General features: G+C 36.2%; 1 protein-coding gene across 6 annotated transcripts in view; it reads right to left on the minus strand.

Moving 5' to 3' along the window:
• QKI (QKI, KH domain containing RNA binding) overlaps positions 1–17,452 on the minus strand; it is a 148,413-nt gene that overhangs the window by 93,211 nt on the left and 37,750 nt on the right. For all 6 annotated transcript variants that reach the window (XM_087425046.1, XM_087425044.1, XM_087425043.1 and 3 more), the window contains exon 2: positions 16,313–16,455. In XM_087425046.1, coding sequence (XP_087281172.1) covers positions 16,313–16,455 — 143 coding nt within the window. The remainder of the gene's footprint in view (positions 1–16,312; positions 16,456–17,452) is intronic.

Here is a 17,452-nt window from a genome sequence, read left to right on the forward strand (position 1 = left end):
ATTTTCTTTTTAATACCTATAGGATCTGTAGCGACGTCCTCTCTTTTATTCCTGATTGGTTATCTATGTCTTCCTTCTTGATGAGTCTTCCAGTAGAATTTACTTTTGTTTTTGTTGACTGAGGTAGACTGATTTCAAAAAATGGCCACAATTACCCATTCACCCCTAAAGGTATCTATGTCATCTGCAGTGTAAATTTGCAACTCCTCTCACCTCTTGAATCTGGGCTAGCATTGTGACTTGCTTTCCAATACAATGTAGTGGAAAGAATAATATGTGCATTAAAAGCCTAAATCTCAGTCTTATGTGCATCTACTCTCTTAGAGCCCTATTATTCCCACGTAAACAAGTTCAGATAAACCTACTGGAGAATGAAAGACAAGTGACCCAGTCACCATCAATCTCCCAGCCCACAGCTGGAAAACTCATAAAAGCAGAGCTGCCTGGCTGAGCTACTACAGCTAGTTGACCGCAGATGCAGACCAGAACTACTCTGCTGAACCCAGCCTAAATGACCAGCCAGCCTGCAGAACAGAAGCAGAGGCTAAACAAATGGTGCTGTTTTAACTTAAGTTTTGGGGGTAGTTTATTATAATGCAGCAATAGCTATCTGATACACTGATTCTCTTCATTTTGTGGTTTTCTGTCTTTGATTTCTACTCTCAGTTTTATTATTTCCTTCCTTGTACTTCTTTTGGGTTTAATCTGTTGTACTTTTTCCCACTTTTTGAAATGGATGCTTAGCTTTCTGTACCCTTTTTCTTTTCCAATACATATACTTTTAAAGCTCTAAGTATTCTTCTAAGCTGGCTTTAGCTGTATCCCAAAGTTTTGATATGTACTATGTCCATTATCATTCAGGTCAAATAATTTGATATCTCTTGAACATCTAAATGTGTTTTGCCCATTTCAAACACATGAGAATTTCCTTATTATCTTTGTTATTGACTTCTAGCTTCCTAGACTGTAATCAGAAAACATGTATAATATAAATCCTGTAATATTTGTTCAGACTTGCCTTTCAGCATAGCATATGGTCAATTTGTCTAAATATTCCACGGGTGCTCAAAAAGAATGCATATTATTCTGTGATTAACTTTTGTCTATTTCTCCTTTTAGTTCTATTTTTGCTGTATATGTTTAGAGGCTGTGTTATTTGGTTTATACAAATTTAGAATTATATCCTATCATTATCAAGTGGCCCTCTTTATCTCTAATAATACCTTTTGCCATTAAGCCTATTGATACTAATACAGACATATAATTTTTTTGTTTGGTTCTTCATGGTATATCTTTCTTGATCCTATTACTTTCAACCTTTTGTTATCCTTATATTTTAAACAGAACCCCTTTAAACAGCATCTAGATGAGTTTTGTTTCTTCATCCAATCTTGCAATCTCTGAATTTTAACTGAAACACATCACCCATTTACACCATATGGTTTACATCTACCTTCTTACTAAGTGCTTTCTACATGCCCTACGTCTTTTATGCTCCTTTTCACAGATGCAAATAAGCACGTTTTCTCACTTTTTCTAATAGCTTGAAAGTTACACGCTTGTTTACCCTAGAGATTACAACATGTATCACTGAATTATCAAACACTAATGTTAATTTGTACTTTCTCCCCTTTCCCATACAATGCAAGGGGGCTTGACTATTCAACACCATTTATACCAATCCAGTTTACATGCCATTAGTTATTTTTCAAATTTTATACATATTTTAGCTCAAGAGGACATTATCACTCTATACAGATAATGTACATTTATATTTACTCATCCATTTACCATTTTCACTGCTCTTTATTCCTTTCTGTATCTTCCACTTTCCAACTAGGGTCATTTTTCTTCTGCCTGAAAAACACCCTTTAGTATATCCTTTAGTGAAACTCTTCTGGTGAACAACTCTGTTTTTTCTTATCTGAAAATGTCTTATTTTTGATGGGTTTGGAATTCTGATTTGGCGGTTATTTTCTTTCAGCACCTTAAAGATTCTTTACCCTGTCTTCTGGTTTTCTCTGTTACTTCTAAGAAATGAGCTGAGTCTTACTGTTGCTCCTTTGAAGATAATCTTTTCCCTTTTTTTGCTACTTTTAAGATTTCCTCCTCAACATTAGTTTTCAGGAGTTTTACTATGATGTGCCTAGGCATGGATTTTGTTTTAACGGTTCAGAGTTTCATAAATCTGTGACTTTATTTCTTTGCTTTAAAGTTCTCACCCATACCCCCCTGAACACTGATTCTGTCCCATTCCATCTCTCTTCTTCTTCTAATACTCCAATTAATGGATTCCTTTAATTTTTCATACTCTCTTCTAGTTTTTCCATCCCTCTGCCTCTCCATGCTGAGTATTTTCTTCTGAGCTATCTCCCAGTTCACTAATTCTCTCTTCAAATGCTTCTAATCTTCTGTTAAACCTGTAAATTCCAGTTAAGGAATTTTTCAGTTTGCTTTTTCTGTTATGGTTTCCATTTCTCAGCCATATTTCTCCAACTTGTCTTCTGTCTCCCTATATATAGTAAGCATAGCATTTATAAAGTCTGGGTCTGATAATTCTAATATCTAGAGTCCCTGTGGACTTGTTTCTATTGTTTTGTTGTTTCTTCAGATTTTTGTTAATGTCATCTTACCTTCTTGTGTGTTTGGTTATTTTATAGTGTCTATCAAATACTGTACTTACTAAATAGCTTACAGAAATAACATAGGCCTAAAATGATGTTACCTTCCTCCAGAGAGGATGTATATAAGCTTTCTGCCAGGCATCTACTGTTACTAGCAACCCAAGATCACTTCAATACAATTTCACATATTGAGACTGACATGCAATATCTGTGAGGGCCTGGGAAATTCTGGTTCACTCGTACTCCTAGAATGCACTCAAAGCAAAGACTGGGGATGGGGAGAAGTCCACACAGACAGATTATAGACTCCAACCCCTGTCCCCCAAGGTTCAGTCTCTCATGTGTCCTCTCCAGATGCAGCAAGCGTACCCACAGGAAAAGGAGCTCCCAAAGCCAGGCTTACATCCTTGATTATCTGTCCTCCTTAGGATCCTGAACTAGTAATTCTTCACAATCTTGCTGGGTCTCTGATGCGTTCAAGCAGATGTTTTCTCCTACTGTGTCCTATTTTGGAGCTGCTCAGCTGGTCTGAATTAGCCTGTTAGTCCTTAACAAACAGAAAAGTCCATGGCATTTTTGAGGTTGCCTTTTAGTCTAAATGGATCTAGAACTGACATGACTTCAGGCAGTATGGAGTAAAAACATATTAGAATGAGAGTCTGAGTAAGAGAAAAAAGACACGTATCACAGAAAATCTATCAACAGACCTGGTCCTATGTTCACTTATAGCAAGCTCTTCCTACTTTTCTGCAACTTCCTGACTCCACTTTCTTACAGAGTTACAGATTCTATAAAATTTCACTCCCCTTCTGCCCCTCAAAACAACCTGAATAGAGACAAGAATCTCCTCATTCCATCCCTCACTGGTTTGGTTTAGTGTAGGTATTTTTCAGTAGAATAGAAAACAGCCTTTCATTTTTAATAAAACATTTATTCAAGGTTTGCTATGTGGTAGAGTGAAACAGACGCTAGGGATTAAAAAAAAGGAGGGGGACAAAGAAGAGAAGTGGGAGGAGAAATTCTCCCTGCTCTCCAGAAATCTGTGAAAATGCCTTTACTCTATTTGTTCCTTGACTGTTTCTTAAAATAAGTAGCCTTGCCAGCTCTTCCGCAATAGTAGTTGTGCTCTATATAGATCCTTTTCCAAAGCAACTCACATACTGAATATACATTATTATCTCAAACAGGGCAAAGACTGTCTGGAAAAATGCATTATGATTGGAGGTACTTTAGCACTTCCAATAACTAATATGTAATTGTCTTTGACTTATGTTCTTTGTCAGACTGGTTGGCCTACACTTCATGACATACCAATACTTAGAAGACCCTCTTTGGCATATCCTGTTCTCTTCATATATTAAACCTCTTCTGCTAGAAATACAGCATTAAGATTACATAGAAATAGACTTCTACCACAGCTAAGTAATCCTCACAATTATTATTTACTAAACAAAAACTGTTTTAAAACCAGGCAAAACCAACATATTAAATCTGTAACACAAAATTTTCCTAACCTTAAAAATGAACCAATCTCTTAACAGCTCAAGTGTCTTAAAGTGCATACTACTGGGATTCTAATACGATCGAAACCATCAAGGTCATCCTTCTCAAAATGTTGTAAGTAGAGAATGAAAAAAAATTAATCACAGTAGCTGCTTTGTCTACTGCAACCAATTTCCAAGTTAATGTCGTTTGCCTTGCATTAAAATTCATTCTGTGTTGATTTATCATGCTAGTTCTGCAGCTTCATTCAATTAAAACAATGTCACAACACATTCAAAGAAAATCATTTCAAACAGCCTGAGCTAACTGCAACTTTAAAGGCCAAAAGAAGGGAAAGAAAGAAGGAAAAAAAAGACAGTCATTAACCCTACTGTTTTAAGTACAGACCTTCTCTGTGGCTCACCAATTATATTTCTGCCAAGTGGCATGTTAATTTCTAAAGAAGAGGTTAACAACAATCATGTCTAATGCTATTTGTATGCTGCTCACTTCATTTTAAATAGAAATGATAGTTTTCTCCCAATGACAAAATATAAAGTATTATGGCAAATCTTTCCATTAACCTTTTAAGAAATCCACAATTAAAGAGAAAACCTCCTGTGACAAAACACTACCAAAACAGAAAACTAATAAAAAATGAATTTCCAAAAGCATTTCAATGAAACATTTCTAAGAAATATTAGAGTAATTTCAGCTTAAAATGTTGGAAAAACAATTTTAAAAAGGACATGCACTTCTTTGGATTGCTTTTGGCACAACAGATTGATAATTTTTTAAATATTGTGTCCAGTATTTCTAAGGTGATTTTAGTTAGACACCTTACAAATTTTACATTATATCACATAAGTAACATAGTAGGTATGAAACACACACACACACACACAAATGTATATGTGTTGATGAAGTCTTTCACTTAGCAGATGACAAAAAATGGAGCACCTCCATTGTAGTCAAAACCAGTGAGCCTACTTTATGTAAATGTGTATGATGAGAGTAGTGACTACGTTGCAGTACAAATGTTTTTAATTAAAAATACCAGAATTAGGGGGCCGGCCCCATGGCGTAGCGGTTAAGTGCGCACGCTCCGCTGCTGGCGGCCCGGGTTCGGATCCCAGGCGCGCACCGATGCACCGCTTGTCAAGCCATGCTGTGGCGGCGTCCCATATAAAGTGGAAGAAGATGGGCACAGACATTAGCACAGGGCCAGTCTTCCTCAGCAAAAAGAGGAGGAGTGGCATGGATGTTAGCTCAGGGCTGATCTTCCTCACAAAAAACAAAACAAAAAAAAAACAGAATTAATACATCAAAATGTCTTGTGCTTTTTGAGGAGACTAATGTCTTATCCCTTTTCTATCTTCTTAGTAATTCTAGATAAGCAGTCTCATATGTCTCCTTATGCTATATAATAATTATTATAGGATTCATTTTGCAAAACCTTTCAAATATTAGGCCTATATACACATCTTCCGCTGGTGGCACAAGGCTATATAAGAAGAGGTATTTATACCGGCAGCTGTAAAGGGGGAAAACAGTAACCAACAGTAACCAAAATATGAAATCTGTGGCATATGAATATGGATATCCTAAAATATGGCAAATCTTCATCCTTGGAATAGAGATATAATTGGGAAAGAGGCTGAAACCATTCAAAATAAATTCAGGTAAATAAGACAGATGATTATCCTTCCAGAAGCTAAATAACAACTGCTTAGGAAAACAAAAAATTATTAATCAGTTAAAATAAAAATATGAAGGCAATGAAAGCCAATAAGGGTTTTATGACACAAGTAGACAACAATATTTTTGACAGTGTAAGATCCAAACTCGAACATACAAGGCCTTTTTAAAAGATCCCAAGCTACTTTTCAAACCTTTATTTATTACCGTTCTGTTCAGACATACAAACATTCACTGTTCTCTAAAAATTACTTTTAGAGGTTACTTTAGAGGTATTTTTAATTTTTCTTCCCTTTAACACCTTCCTTTCTTCTTTTCCACCAAATATGTCAAATCCTCCTCATCACACAATATTGAGCTCAAGCATTCCTTCTGTGATTTCCTTGTGTGTTCTCTGATTCCTACAGATAGATGTTTTCTCCTCCAAAGTGAGGATCTCAGAGCACTTTGTACCCCCTCTTACAGCCCTTATCACAGGGTATGCAATGAGCTGCATGTCTCTTGCAGGTCATTCCTTGAAGTCAGGAACCTGCAACAGATTTTTTTTTTTTAATCCATAGTGCCTCATACAATCATACAGCACAAAGAAGAAAATAATGTTTATTCAGATTGTTGGATAATACAATTTAAAAGTGTTTGCAGAAATCATATAGTAATTCTTCTTTCTCACGGCAAAAAATTCAATGACTAAATAAGTTATATGCAGCACAGGAACTCATACGTTTCAGAAATATCCCACATGGTAAGCCTGACTGACTGATTTCAGGGTAAATTCCAAACAGCAGAGGCAATGATATCACAGAAACAAAACAAATATTATTTCCACTTTCTATTTCAATATGGAAGTATCACTGAGTGCAAGGACTACGTCATTCAACATTTCTTAGGCGTCAAGTACGCTGAAGTATGTTTTACGATGAGTGTTTCAGTAAAAGCCAGTTTCTAGGCTTGGCACTTGACATGCATTAAATCACTTAATCCTCACAACAACACTGGAAGGTGGTTACCCTTATCATCTACGTTTAATATGAGAGGTTACAAAAGTAGCCCAAATCCTAGAACACTTGCTTTGAATACAGAGTTTAGACACTTCATAAGTATAGTGTAATGCCTCGCTTTTTAAACATATACCCTGACCACACCAGAAACCCATGTTTTCTCATTCTTGTTCATCATTCAAAATGTTTACTATAAAGTTTAATAAAAACCCTCCTCAGATCCAAGTTTACTTTCAGAATGAGTCCAGTTGTGTTTTTATAATTTCTTCTCCACCTACATCCCCAAACATATCATTACTATACTACTTTTACATAACCACACCTTGCCTTTTCAATATTTTCATCTGTCTTTTACTGATTGGGATCACTGCTTTAACAATCATATACATCTTTTTAACCTTAACTGAACCTTTTATATGAATGAAAACCTTCATGTGATTATTACTTCATCTGCACATTTCAATGACAAATATGTATAACTTCAAAAAGAGAGAAAAAGAATATGATTATTTGAGTCAAGACTGAGCTTACAAATGTCACCTCAGACCCTGAAGAAGAGTCTAGGAGATGAAATATGTAGTTCTGACCCTAGATTATGAATACTGTCTAAGGCTCTTTGAAATTGATTTCTTACACTTTGCTGAATAAATATTATCATCCTTATATACTGTTTCAAAAGTATTAACTCAGTTCTTTAAGTGACTTGCTTTTTGTGGCACAAATTTTAGTCATATTTGACCTACTGATAACTGTCTTTAATACTACTCTGATTCAATGTTCCTACATTGTTACAAACAACTCAGCTTACGGTGGTTTTTAGTTATTATGTTCTCTTATTATAGTATATTTATCATCTTACTCTTGGTTCCTCTACAATATTAGATTATAAAATCTTCTCCCCCTTCTGTATTCTCTAAATTTTCAGCAAACAGCCCCACTAGCAAGGCCCTGTCTCACTCTTAGCCTCGACATGTAACAGACTAAGAAATCTTAAGATTTTCATTATTTAATCTGTCCTCTTTTCTTCATTTCAACTGGCATTGCCTTAGCTCAGGCCCTCGTTACTATATAACGGATTATGGCTGTAACGGTACCATGAGAGAAGGATTATGTCTTTTCATATTCTTGTGCCAGCTGCCTAGAACAAGCCACACACAACATTCTGGAATAAAAGAATGATACCAAAAGTTTACTGGTTTATACTACGATTTCCTCTTTAGCCTTCATGTTTCTAATTACTTTTTAAATTTCGGGGTTTTTTTGTGTCTTAATCTGTCCTTAAAATGCAAATTTATACTGCTTTTATACAATCTCACAAGTAAAAAGGCAAGAACCTAATCAAAACAATCATTATTCTATAACCCCAAACAATAAAACATAGATATATTTTTTTAAGCTCAATCAATTCCTTACCAAATAATAAAGAAAAAATTATCCTACCAATATGAAACACAGAGATAGCCAAGTTCATGCTAGGTAGGCTGCTTACTGATGATACTGTTTTGGGAGTTGGGAAAAGCAGTTTTTCATGGTAGTCTAAATTACATTTCAAGAAGTACCTACTTCATTTATGAACTATTTTGTTCTAAAAAGCTGTGTTTATTAAGACATATAATATGCTTTCCCAACGAAATAATTAACTAAATTTAGTTTCAAGGTTAGTCATTGAAAAGTTCAATTTCAATGTCCCTCAGGTAAAGTTAAGGGAGGTTCGATAAAAAACTGTGGTAGTTTTCTGCTCAAATTCAAACCAAAAGAAGGCATAAATGATGAGTTCATTCACTCATAAAATAAATTTAGGTCACCTACTACTATAAGCAGGCACTAAGATGGGTGGTCGAGTTCAAGTGTTATAAGCTTTGACACTCCAAAGCCCATTTCATTGTGGAGAGAAAACGGTTAGGATCAGGAAGATTCTGTTATTGACTGCTTCACTGCGTTCCAAGAGACACTGCTCTCTCAAGATGGGCCAACTGCAGGTCAACACCTCAAGCTTTCCCTTGGTATCTAAAAATACCTCAATGTTTCTGGAATACGAATAGCACTGAAAAGCAGCTTTCTCTCCAATTTTTGTATTCTATTGCTTTGGTTATTTCTATGAGAGTCTTAGAGATATGGAGGTTAGACACCCGTGACTAGGTATCCAACTGATTCATTAAGTCCTTTGTAACAATAATTTTAACAGACCATATCCAAAAAAATTTGGGGGTTAAGATAAATCATAGACAAAACTTTCTATCTCAATTAAGCCCGGAAAACATCTGCTTACAAGCAATAATTCTTCCCTAAAAACTAATTCCATCTTTTAATTTGTTCTTCTAAACACTAGTTCCTTTTAAATATTAAAATATGTTACTTACAAAAGAAGGCATTAGCATTTTAAGACTCTGAGAAGACTTATTATTTTAAAAGTTGTTAAACTGAAAAAAACCTGAGCTAAACAAAATTCACTGTTTTCAGATTGTCTTAATATACTTTTTGTAATAATTTCTATTAACACCCTAAGAAATTTAGTATGCTTCAGACCATAAATAGCCTATTAAATATTTGGTACACAGCAGGCCCTCAATAAACCCTTGCAGAGTGAAATAAAAAGGAAACTTCAAAACCAAAAACAAAACAAAAATCATGAAAATGACCTTCACTAAATTAATCTGTTTAAAGTTCTAAGTCAACAACAACAGTTTCTCTACCTAAAACTTAAAGACATGCTCTATATTATCAAATCATACCACTAAATTAAAAACTCCAACAGGTTAATATGTAACCTGAAAAACTTCACAACTCCACTCAATAAAAATATATACTATCCTTCTTAAAATCAACAATCTATCTTTAATAGTTTCCTGTATAAACAGTCAAAGAAGAGAGAGGTATAGATTTTACTTTTAAAACATTTCATATTCATTCTTAATTAAGATGATATCCAGGCCAAACATCAAGGCTTAACCTAGGTATTGAAAAAGGAGACTTTGCAGATCATTAAATTTTGATTTAACGTCCACTTGTTTCTGAAAAGAACAAAGGTGAAAAGTAGTTTATGTCAAGACTCTTGAGGACTCTTCATTAATTCCTTCAACACGATAAGAAAGCTACCATAGCCACAATAGTCAAAGGAACAAAGGCCTAAGGAAAGATAACTAACTGCACTGATCCCTTTCTCTTCTCATAACCCCTCCAAAATAAATGCCAGCTGAACAGCCAATTTATAGGTGACAATCTTGAGAAATAAGAGAAAACTACCAACAACCCTATACTAACTCAGAAGCTATGACTAGCCAAATTTTATCTGCAAACCCAAGAAAACTGAATTGAAAGGCAAGTTAAAACTCATCCTCTACCATTAACAGAGATTATTATTATGAGAGTATTGTGAATAACATCATAAATCTATATTATTAATTACAGTTGCAGGCTGAGATCCTACAAGCTGGAAAAAATATTTGAAATGGCGTTTACCCATGTTATAAACCTTTGACAATATGTGTCATCATGATAGCCTAGACCCAAGACATACCTTTCAAGGCTATAATCAATCAAAATTAAAACCCATTTCAAAAACATCAGAAAATCAGAGTTATCTTCATATAAAATCTCTGGAAAAAGTCTCACTACAATTTCATCATATCACATCCCAATCTGTTCATGTATACACAGGACGACTAATATCCCTAACAGCTAGACCTTGCCAATATTCGAAACTTATCTACCACTTGAGCAGATCTATAAAACAATTTCTTATAACTCAAAATTGATAACTAGGCAAATTGAGTGATAGAAATATTACTGAATCATTGAAACATAACATCTTTTACTTACATCAATCAGAGTTAACTCCATACACCGTTTATAAGATCTCCATGGATTCAAACAAGTCCTTAATAAGTGGTCAAATTACCAGTTTGATGGCCTATGTATAACTTTAATCTTCATTCACGTCTGTCATTTTATGAATGTATGATAAACTTAAATAGTTTTAAATGATTTAATGCAATATCTTTTATCTTTCCTAAAAGACTGTGGGTTTTTAGGAAGCCCACAGGATTTTTTTCCTTATCCATGATCACAAGAACCACATTGAGCGCTCTATCAGATGCCATACATTTGTCATCATTCCTTCCAACAATTCTATGAGGTAGACCTTATAATTTTATAGATAAGGACACTGATTCTTAAAAGGTAACGTGCTCAAAGTCAATGTAATACTCTCAATTATTTTTCAACAAATATTTATCCCAGTCCCCTTCTCATTGTGGATGGAGTGCCTTGATAATGCACTTTCTCAACCTTAGCACTACTGACATTTTGGGCAGAATAATTCTTTGCTGTGGGGGCCTGTCCTCTGCATTGTAGGATGTTTAGCAGCAATCCTGGCATCTACCCACTAGATGCCATTAGTAACTTCTCCAAGTTCTGCCAATCAAAAGTATCTCCAGATACTGCCAAACATCTCAAAGAGGCAAAATCGTCCACAGTTAATAGTCAGTGGGCTAATGCAATGTGAGCGGATAGGACAAGAGCAGAGGCCTTACACGTGCTTAAGCAATCTGGCTTGGCTCTGGCACTCCAGTGACCTGCCATGAGAAGAGCATGCTCCAAGGAGCTGCTGCCCCTTTGGGCTGGGCCCCGCAGGAACATAAATAGAGATCTAAACCCATCCGCAGTCAGCCTAGATCAACCTCAGCTCAGCCTGATCAGCAGAACCTCAGCCAATATACAGTACAGACCAAAGAGCACAGAAATCCATGCTTGTTATTTTAAGCCACTGAATTTTAGGGTAGCTTATTATACAGTATTATTGTGGCAGTTGTTGACAAACACAGCCAGTAAAGGTGGTAAGCCAGGATTCAAAACCTAGGCTTGTCTGGCTCAAAATCCCACTATTATCTTGACTATGTCTAAGAGTTTTCTCAGCTGAATTAATATCACCATCCCCAGGATGTGTGTGGTATACAGTAGAGATACAATAAACATCTGCTTTATTAATAAATATAACATTAACAGGAATTTTGTAAAATTTTCAATAGGCTACTCATATTACCTTCTCATTCCCACATCAAGTCACTGACTCAAAAACATTGTGAAGGCTATTATACAGCACCATCTCATTTCCCAAACACTGAATTGCAGACCTTCTTCTCGTATCAGTTCCAGAGCTATAAACAGTCAAGTCCAAAACAATACCTCCAAATTAACACTTCTAGAAACAAGTTGCTATGTGCAAATGCAAAAGACAAGGTTAAAAAAAAAAGTTTACCAATATTTGCGCAACAAATATTTATTGTGCCTCTACCACTTACCAGACACTATTCTAAGCAGCAAGAATATAAAAACAGACAACATCCCCACCCTCATGGAGCTCACATTCTGGTAACACCTACACAGCATAAAGGCATTTTCCAAGTGCTTTACATATAGTAACTCACTCAGAACTCCTCATAAACCTGTGCAAGACTTACCATCTCCATTACAGAGATGATAAAACTGAGGACCAGAAATGACAAGTAATTTGCCCAAAGTCACAAAACAAGCAGCAGAGCCAGGCAGGGGTCTAGGTCTAAGTCCATACTTTTGACCACTATGCTACGCCGCCCCTCTGAAGTTTTAATAATAATAAAAGTATTTTCGAGTCAAATAAGATGAATTCACTCACAAAATCAAGCTTTCATACAAATGCAGGGTGGCAGAGAAGCCCCATATGTAAGGATCTCTAAGATATATTTAGCGAAAAAAAGCAAGAGTAAGAATGCATATATATTTCTTTGTGGCCAATAATTAATTCATAATTCTAAAACAAATCTTTTCCCATACTGCCAAAATCTGACACAGATTTTATTTTGTTTTAATACTATTTAATTTTTTTTAAAAGGTGAGATAAAGTTCTTAATATACACCACAAAACAGTTACTACTCATTTGGTATGTATTAATAACCTCAAAGAAGACAAACTCAAAACCTATGTACAGATCCCAATTTTGCCAAACAAATTCTTTTAACAGAAATTTAAAACCAACGTACTAAAAATATCGTCTGGAGGACCAAAATGGTTTTATATCTATTTCTCTCCTGCTATGAATTACAACTAGTTTCTCATTTAAAAAGTGTTGTTAGGGGCCAGCCCGGTGGCGTAACGGTTAAATTCGTGCACTCTGCTGCAGCGGCCCAGGGTTCACCGGTTCAGATCCTGGGTGTGGACACAGGCACTGCTCATCAAGCCACGCTGAGGCAGCGTCCCACATGGAGCAACTAGAAGGATGTACAACTACGACACACAACTATCCACTGGGGCTTTGGGGGGAGAAAAGAGCAAAAAAGGAGGAAGACTGGCAACAGATGTTAGCTCAGGGCCTATCTTCCTCAAAAGAAAAAAAAAAAGCGTTGTTAAAGTAGACATTTTTGGGTGCCAAGAGTCACACACAACTCATATACCCAACTACGTTATCTGGCATGCTCACATCTGGAGGTCTGACTTAAAACTCAACACTTCTAAGATCAGAACTGCTGAACCCCTCTCTCCCCAACCTGCTCTTCCCTCAGGAATTAACGACTCTATTACTCCAATTGATTAAAACCTTTAAGCTATTCCTAACTTTCCCTCACACTCCATTATCCAATCTATCACTAAACCCTATGGGCTATAAATTGACAATTATGCAGGATCCAAACATTTCTAAGCCCTCTTGTTCAAGTTCCTCATCTGCCCCCTAGCTGTTCTCCCTGCTGCCACCATTGCCCAAAGCCTCTCTCCACACAGCAGCCAGAATGAATCTATTAAAACCCAACTGAACTCATGCCACTTCCTGGCTCAAAACATCTGAAAGGCTTCCCATTTCACTCAAAACAGTATCTGAAATTCCTACTGGGGCCAAGAGTCCCTATATGATATGGCTCCTCTGCTAACTGTCTAATCTTGCACCTCACCACACTTCCCAAGCACACTCATGCCTCAGATTCAGCGCACTTGCTGTGCACTTGGCCTGGAATGTTTTTCCCCCAGATGATTTTCATGCCTTCCTTCCCATCGCTCCGTTCAGTTCTCTGCATTCCCTTCATCTTTTAAGAGATTCCTTGACTATAAACACAGTCACCATTTATCTGTTTTTCCACAGCACTGACTGCACCTAAAGTAAATATTCATTTGTTTATTGTCTGTCTCTGCCACTGCAATGCCTGCTCCACAAGAGCAGAGACACTGTTTAGTTCACCACTCGACCTGCCTCCTGGAACAACGCCTGGCAAAAGGACCATACGTGATGACCTGTCAGCCCAGCTTATTCGGAGCATATACACAAATGAGAGCAGCGCTTCTCAAACTTTAGCATACATCAGAATCATCTATAGGGCTTGGAAGGCAGATTGTCAGGCCTCGGCATAGAGTTTCTGATTCAACTAGTCTAAGGTAGAGCTTGAACATTTACAAGCTCCGAGGAGGTATGGATACTATAGTTCCGGAACCACATTTTAAGACCAGTGACCTGGATAATGTTATGCTCCCAAACACCTGTGGGCAGTAGCAGCTGACCATGGCAACAAATCTCAACTGGCGGAAGAAGAACAAGAATATGCCTCCCTCTTGACCCACACCATAAACTACATCCCTTCTGACTTAGAGGATTGTATGGTACATATGTCTTTTAAATAATGCAATATAAATATCTCTTCCCTATAGGGTTGTGTTTTTTTTTTTAAGAAGAATGGGGACCAGGCAGATCAAGGTTACATTCTCTAACAAGGTCTTACCATCTTATGCATTCTATGTTAATGACTAGTGCTGAAACTTTATCCTTTAGAGTTTAAACAAGCAGATGAGTAGGGTGATATCCTTTAAGAGATACTGAAACACCAAACAGCAGGAGACTCCAACTGGGAGAGCTGCCCAAATCACAATTTCCCATCTCTAGGAATCATCCAACACCCAGAGTGGGTCCACAGTGGTCATGTCTATGTTACGTAGGTTAACCTCACAGTCTTAGTCATGCCAGATTGGTCCAAAACACATTCTCTCTCCTAAGAATCTGAAGTTTGAAGATAAAGTCTGAGAGGCATTGATACCTAATTATGTCAAGAGCATGGCTCTCAACAGAGAAGATCCAAACTCCTACTGCTGAGGTTCTCAGAGCTGCCCTGATTCCTGTCTTAAGTGTGTTCTCCAACTATTCCTTTAATCCTGTGTACTATACCCAATTATCTTCCAACAAACTCTGTTTGCCTAGGTTATCCAGAACTGTTTGTATATTTGCAAGAAAAAATACTTATAAAAAAAGTAAATATATTAGAGTTTTAAAGAAAATTGTATTGGAAAGGCAACTTGTGAAATATCAAAGCTTTTTCTCATTAATCCAACTTAAGACAATTATTTCCCATTTCCAGGCTAGTATACTGTCAATATAATCAATGAATCTTAGAGTACACATCACATTTTTGATGTTAAAATACCAACTCCTTCTTATATTTGTTTTCAGAAAAGTCCTCTGAAACCTAGCAAAAAGCCACCAATTTGCCTTTATTTATTTGATAGGTACTGGATGCCTATTGTGCGCCAATATTATGCGCAGTGGGAATACAGCAGTCAATAAGAAAAACAGCTTCTTGATTTAAGTACCTTATACTCTGCTGAAGAGACACAGAAAAATAAACATGGAAAATAACAGCTAACAAATGCTACTGCAGAGAAATAAAGAGACTTATGTGAAACAATGAGTAACCAGATTGCTTTTAGAGAAAATGGTCAGGGGAGGCCTATCAGAAGTGACATTTAAGCTAATATAATCATAATGACAAGAAGTCAGCCAGTAGAGATCAGTGTACAGCTAACATAACGGTCCTTAGGTTGGGAACAGACTTGACTAATTCTAAGAGCCAAAGTGACTACAGTGTACTGAGGAAGAGAAATCATTTGTGATGAGGTCAGACAGACAGAAAGGATCATATCATTTAGGGCTTTGTAACAAAAGGCAAAGAGTTTGGAGCTATTTATAAGTTACCTAGTACAGGACAAGGAGGCTACTCACAACAAGCTGCTTATAGAGAATAGTTGAGCAAGGGACTAAGATGAACAAAACAAAAAAATTACAAACAGTGGTTATAAAAAATTTTAGAGCTGAAAGGAATCCTAGCTGTCACAGAGTCCAAACTCTCATTTTACTGAAAGGATAACCTGGCCCAAGCTGTGGCTTCTCAGAGGTCAAGTAAAGACGAGCAGAGAGCTGTGCTTGGTGCTCTCTTGACATTCAGGCCAAAGCTCTTTCCATAATTCTCGCCTCAATTTGAAATCTAAAACTAAGTCTTTACCATGTGCATTTGCAAAAGTGGTATAGCAGCATTCAAATGATAACATATTTAGAAAGAAATTTTTTAAATTATTCATGCCAAATTATTCACACCTCTAGTCCCTCACATGAAGTTTTTGTAAAGCGGCTGACAATGCTTAAGTATTTACCACCAGATACATCTCTTCCCAAAGTACGTGAAGCAAAAAAGAAATTGAATAAAACAACAAAATATACTTACATCTGGGTATTCTTTTACAGGCACATAAAGTTTCTCTTGCAACTGAACAATAGGTCCCACAGCATCAGGCAATTCTGCACTCCTTTTCTCTGTACTGCCATTTAATGTGTCATTGTACATGTCTTTCCGTACTCTGCTAATTTCTGTTAAAAGTAAAAATTTTAAATGTGTTAGACAAAAAATTATTCTTGCTAGTTTAGGAAAAAAAAAATAAGAGGGTAGGGGAAGATTTCATTGATAAAGTGTTAAAACTCATAGAAGTAAAGAATTGTTGGTCTAGTCTGTCATTCTCCTGATTAAGTCTATGTTTAACAGAACTATAGCCTTAATTAATTTCTACCAGAGATCAAATTTATACCAACCAAATAATATTCTATTAAAACTAACTTCAGAGCCCAAGCTCTTATTCACTAAGAAACTGACCTGATACTTTACCTAATTTCTCCGTCCCTAAATGAGGCTAGCAGTCAAATAACTATCATAAGAATACCTATCAGACAAAATTAATACCCAAGACTCTCTCATACTTCAGAACTAATCTGTCTGAATGAGATTTAAACTGCACCACTTTGTTAGATATTTTAACCATTTTTGCAATGTCCAAACAGAGATGTCCAAGAGATACATAGATTTTAAGTTGAGCAGAAGTCTGCGTCTGATACACAAATTTAGTAGTTAAAGCTATAGAAGAAGAGATGTCTTAGAGAAGGTATAGAGAAAAGGAAGGACTGAATGAATCCCAGGAAAAGCAACATTTAAGAGGTGAGGAAAAGAAGATCCAAACCAAGAAGAAATGGAGGTAGATAGGAGAATTAGGGAAGAGAGGTATCAAAGCAGCTAAAAAATGACAGATTCAAGGACAGGATGATCAGGAGTGTCAAATACCACAAAAGTATGGTAAGGTAAAAAGCAAAAGAGGGTACCTTGGATTTCACCACTAAGCCACTGGTGATCAGAGAAGTATCAAGGAAAAGATGGTAAGGGAGATCAACTACACTCGGTTAATGAATGAAATAGAAGAAAGAAAAAAGAAGAGATAACTAAATCAACGATCTTTTAAAAAAAAACTATTATGACATCCTAGGTATAAATATACTTCTTTAAAAAGTATGGAAAAATCTATTTTAATGATCAAGTCCT

The sequence above is a fragment of the Ceratotherium simum genome, chromosome 38, assembly GCF_057802395.1.
Source record: "Ceratotherium simum simum isolate JZ-2026a chromosome 38, ASM5780239v1, whole genome shotgun sequence".
Lineage (NCBI taxonomy): Eukaryota > Metazoa > Chordata > Mammalia > Perissodactyla > Rhinocerotidae > Ceratotherium > Ceratotherium simum.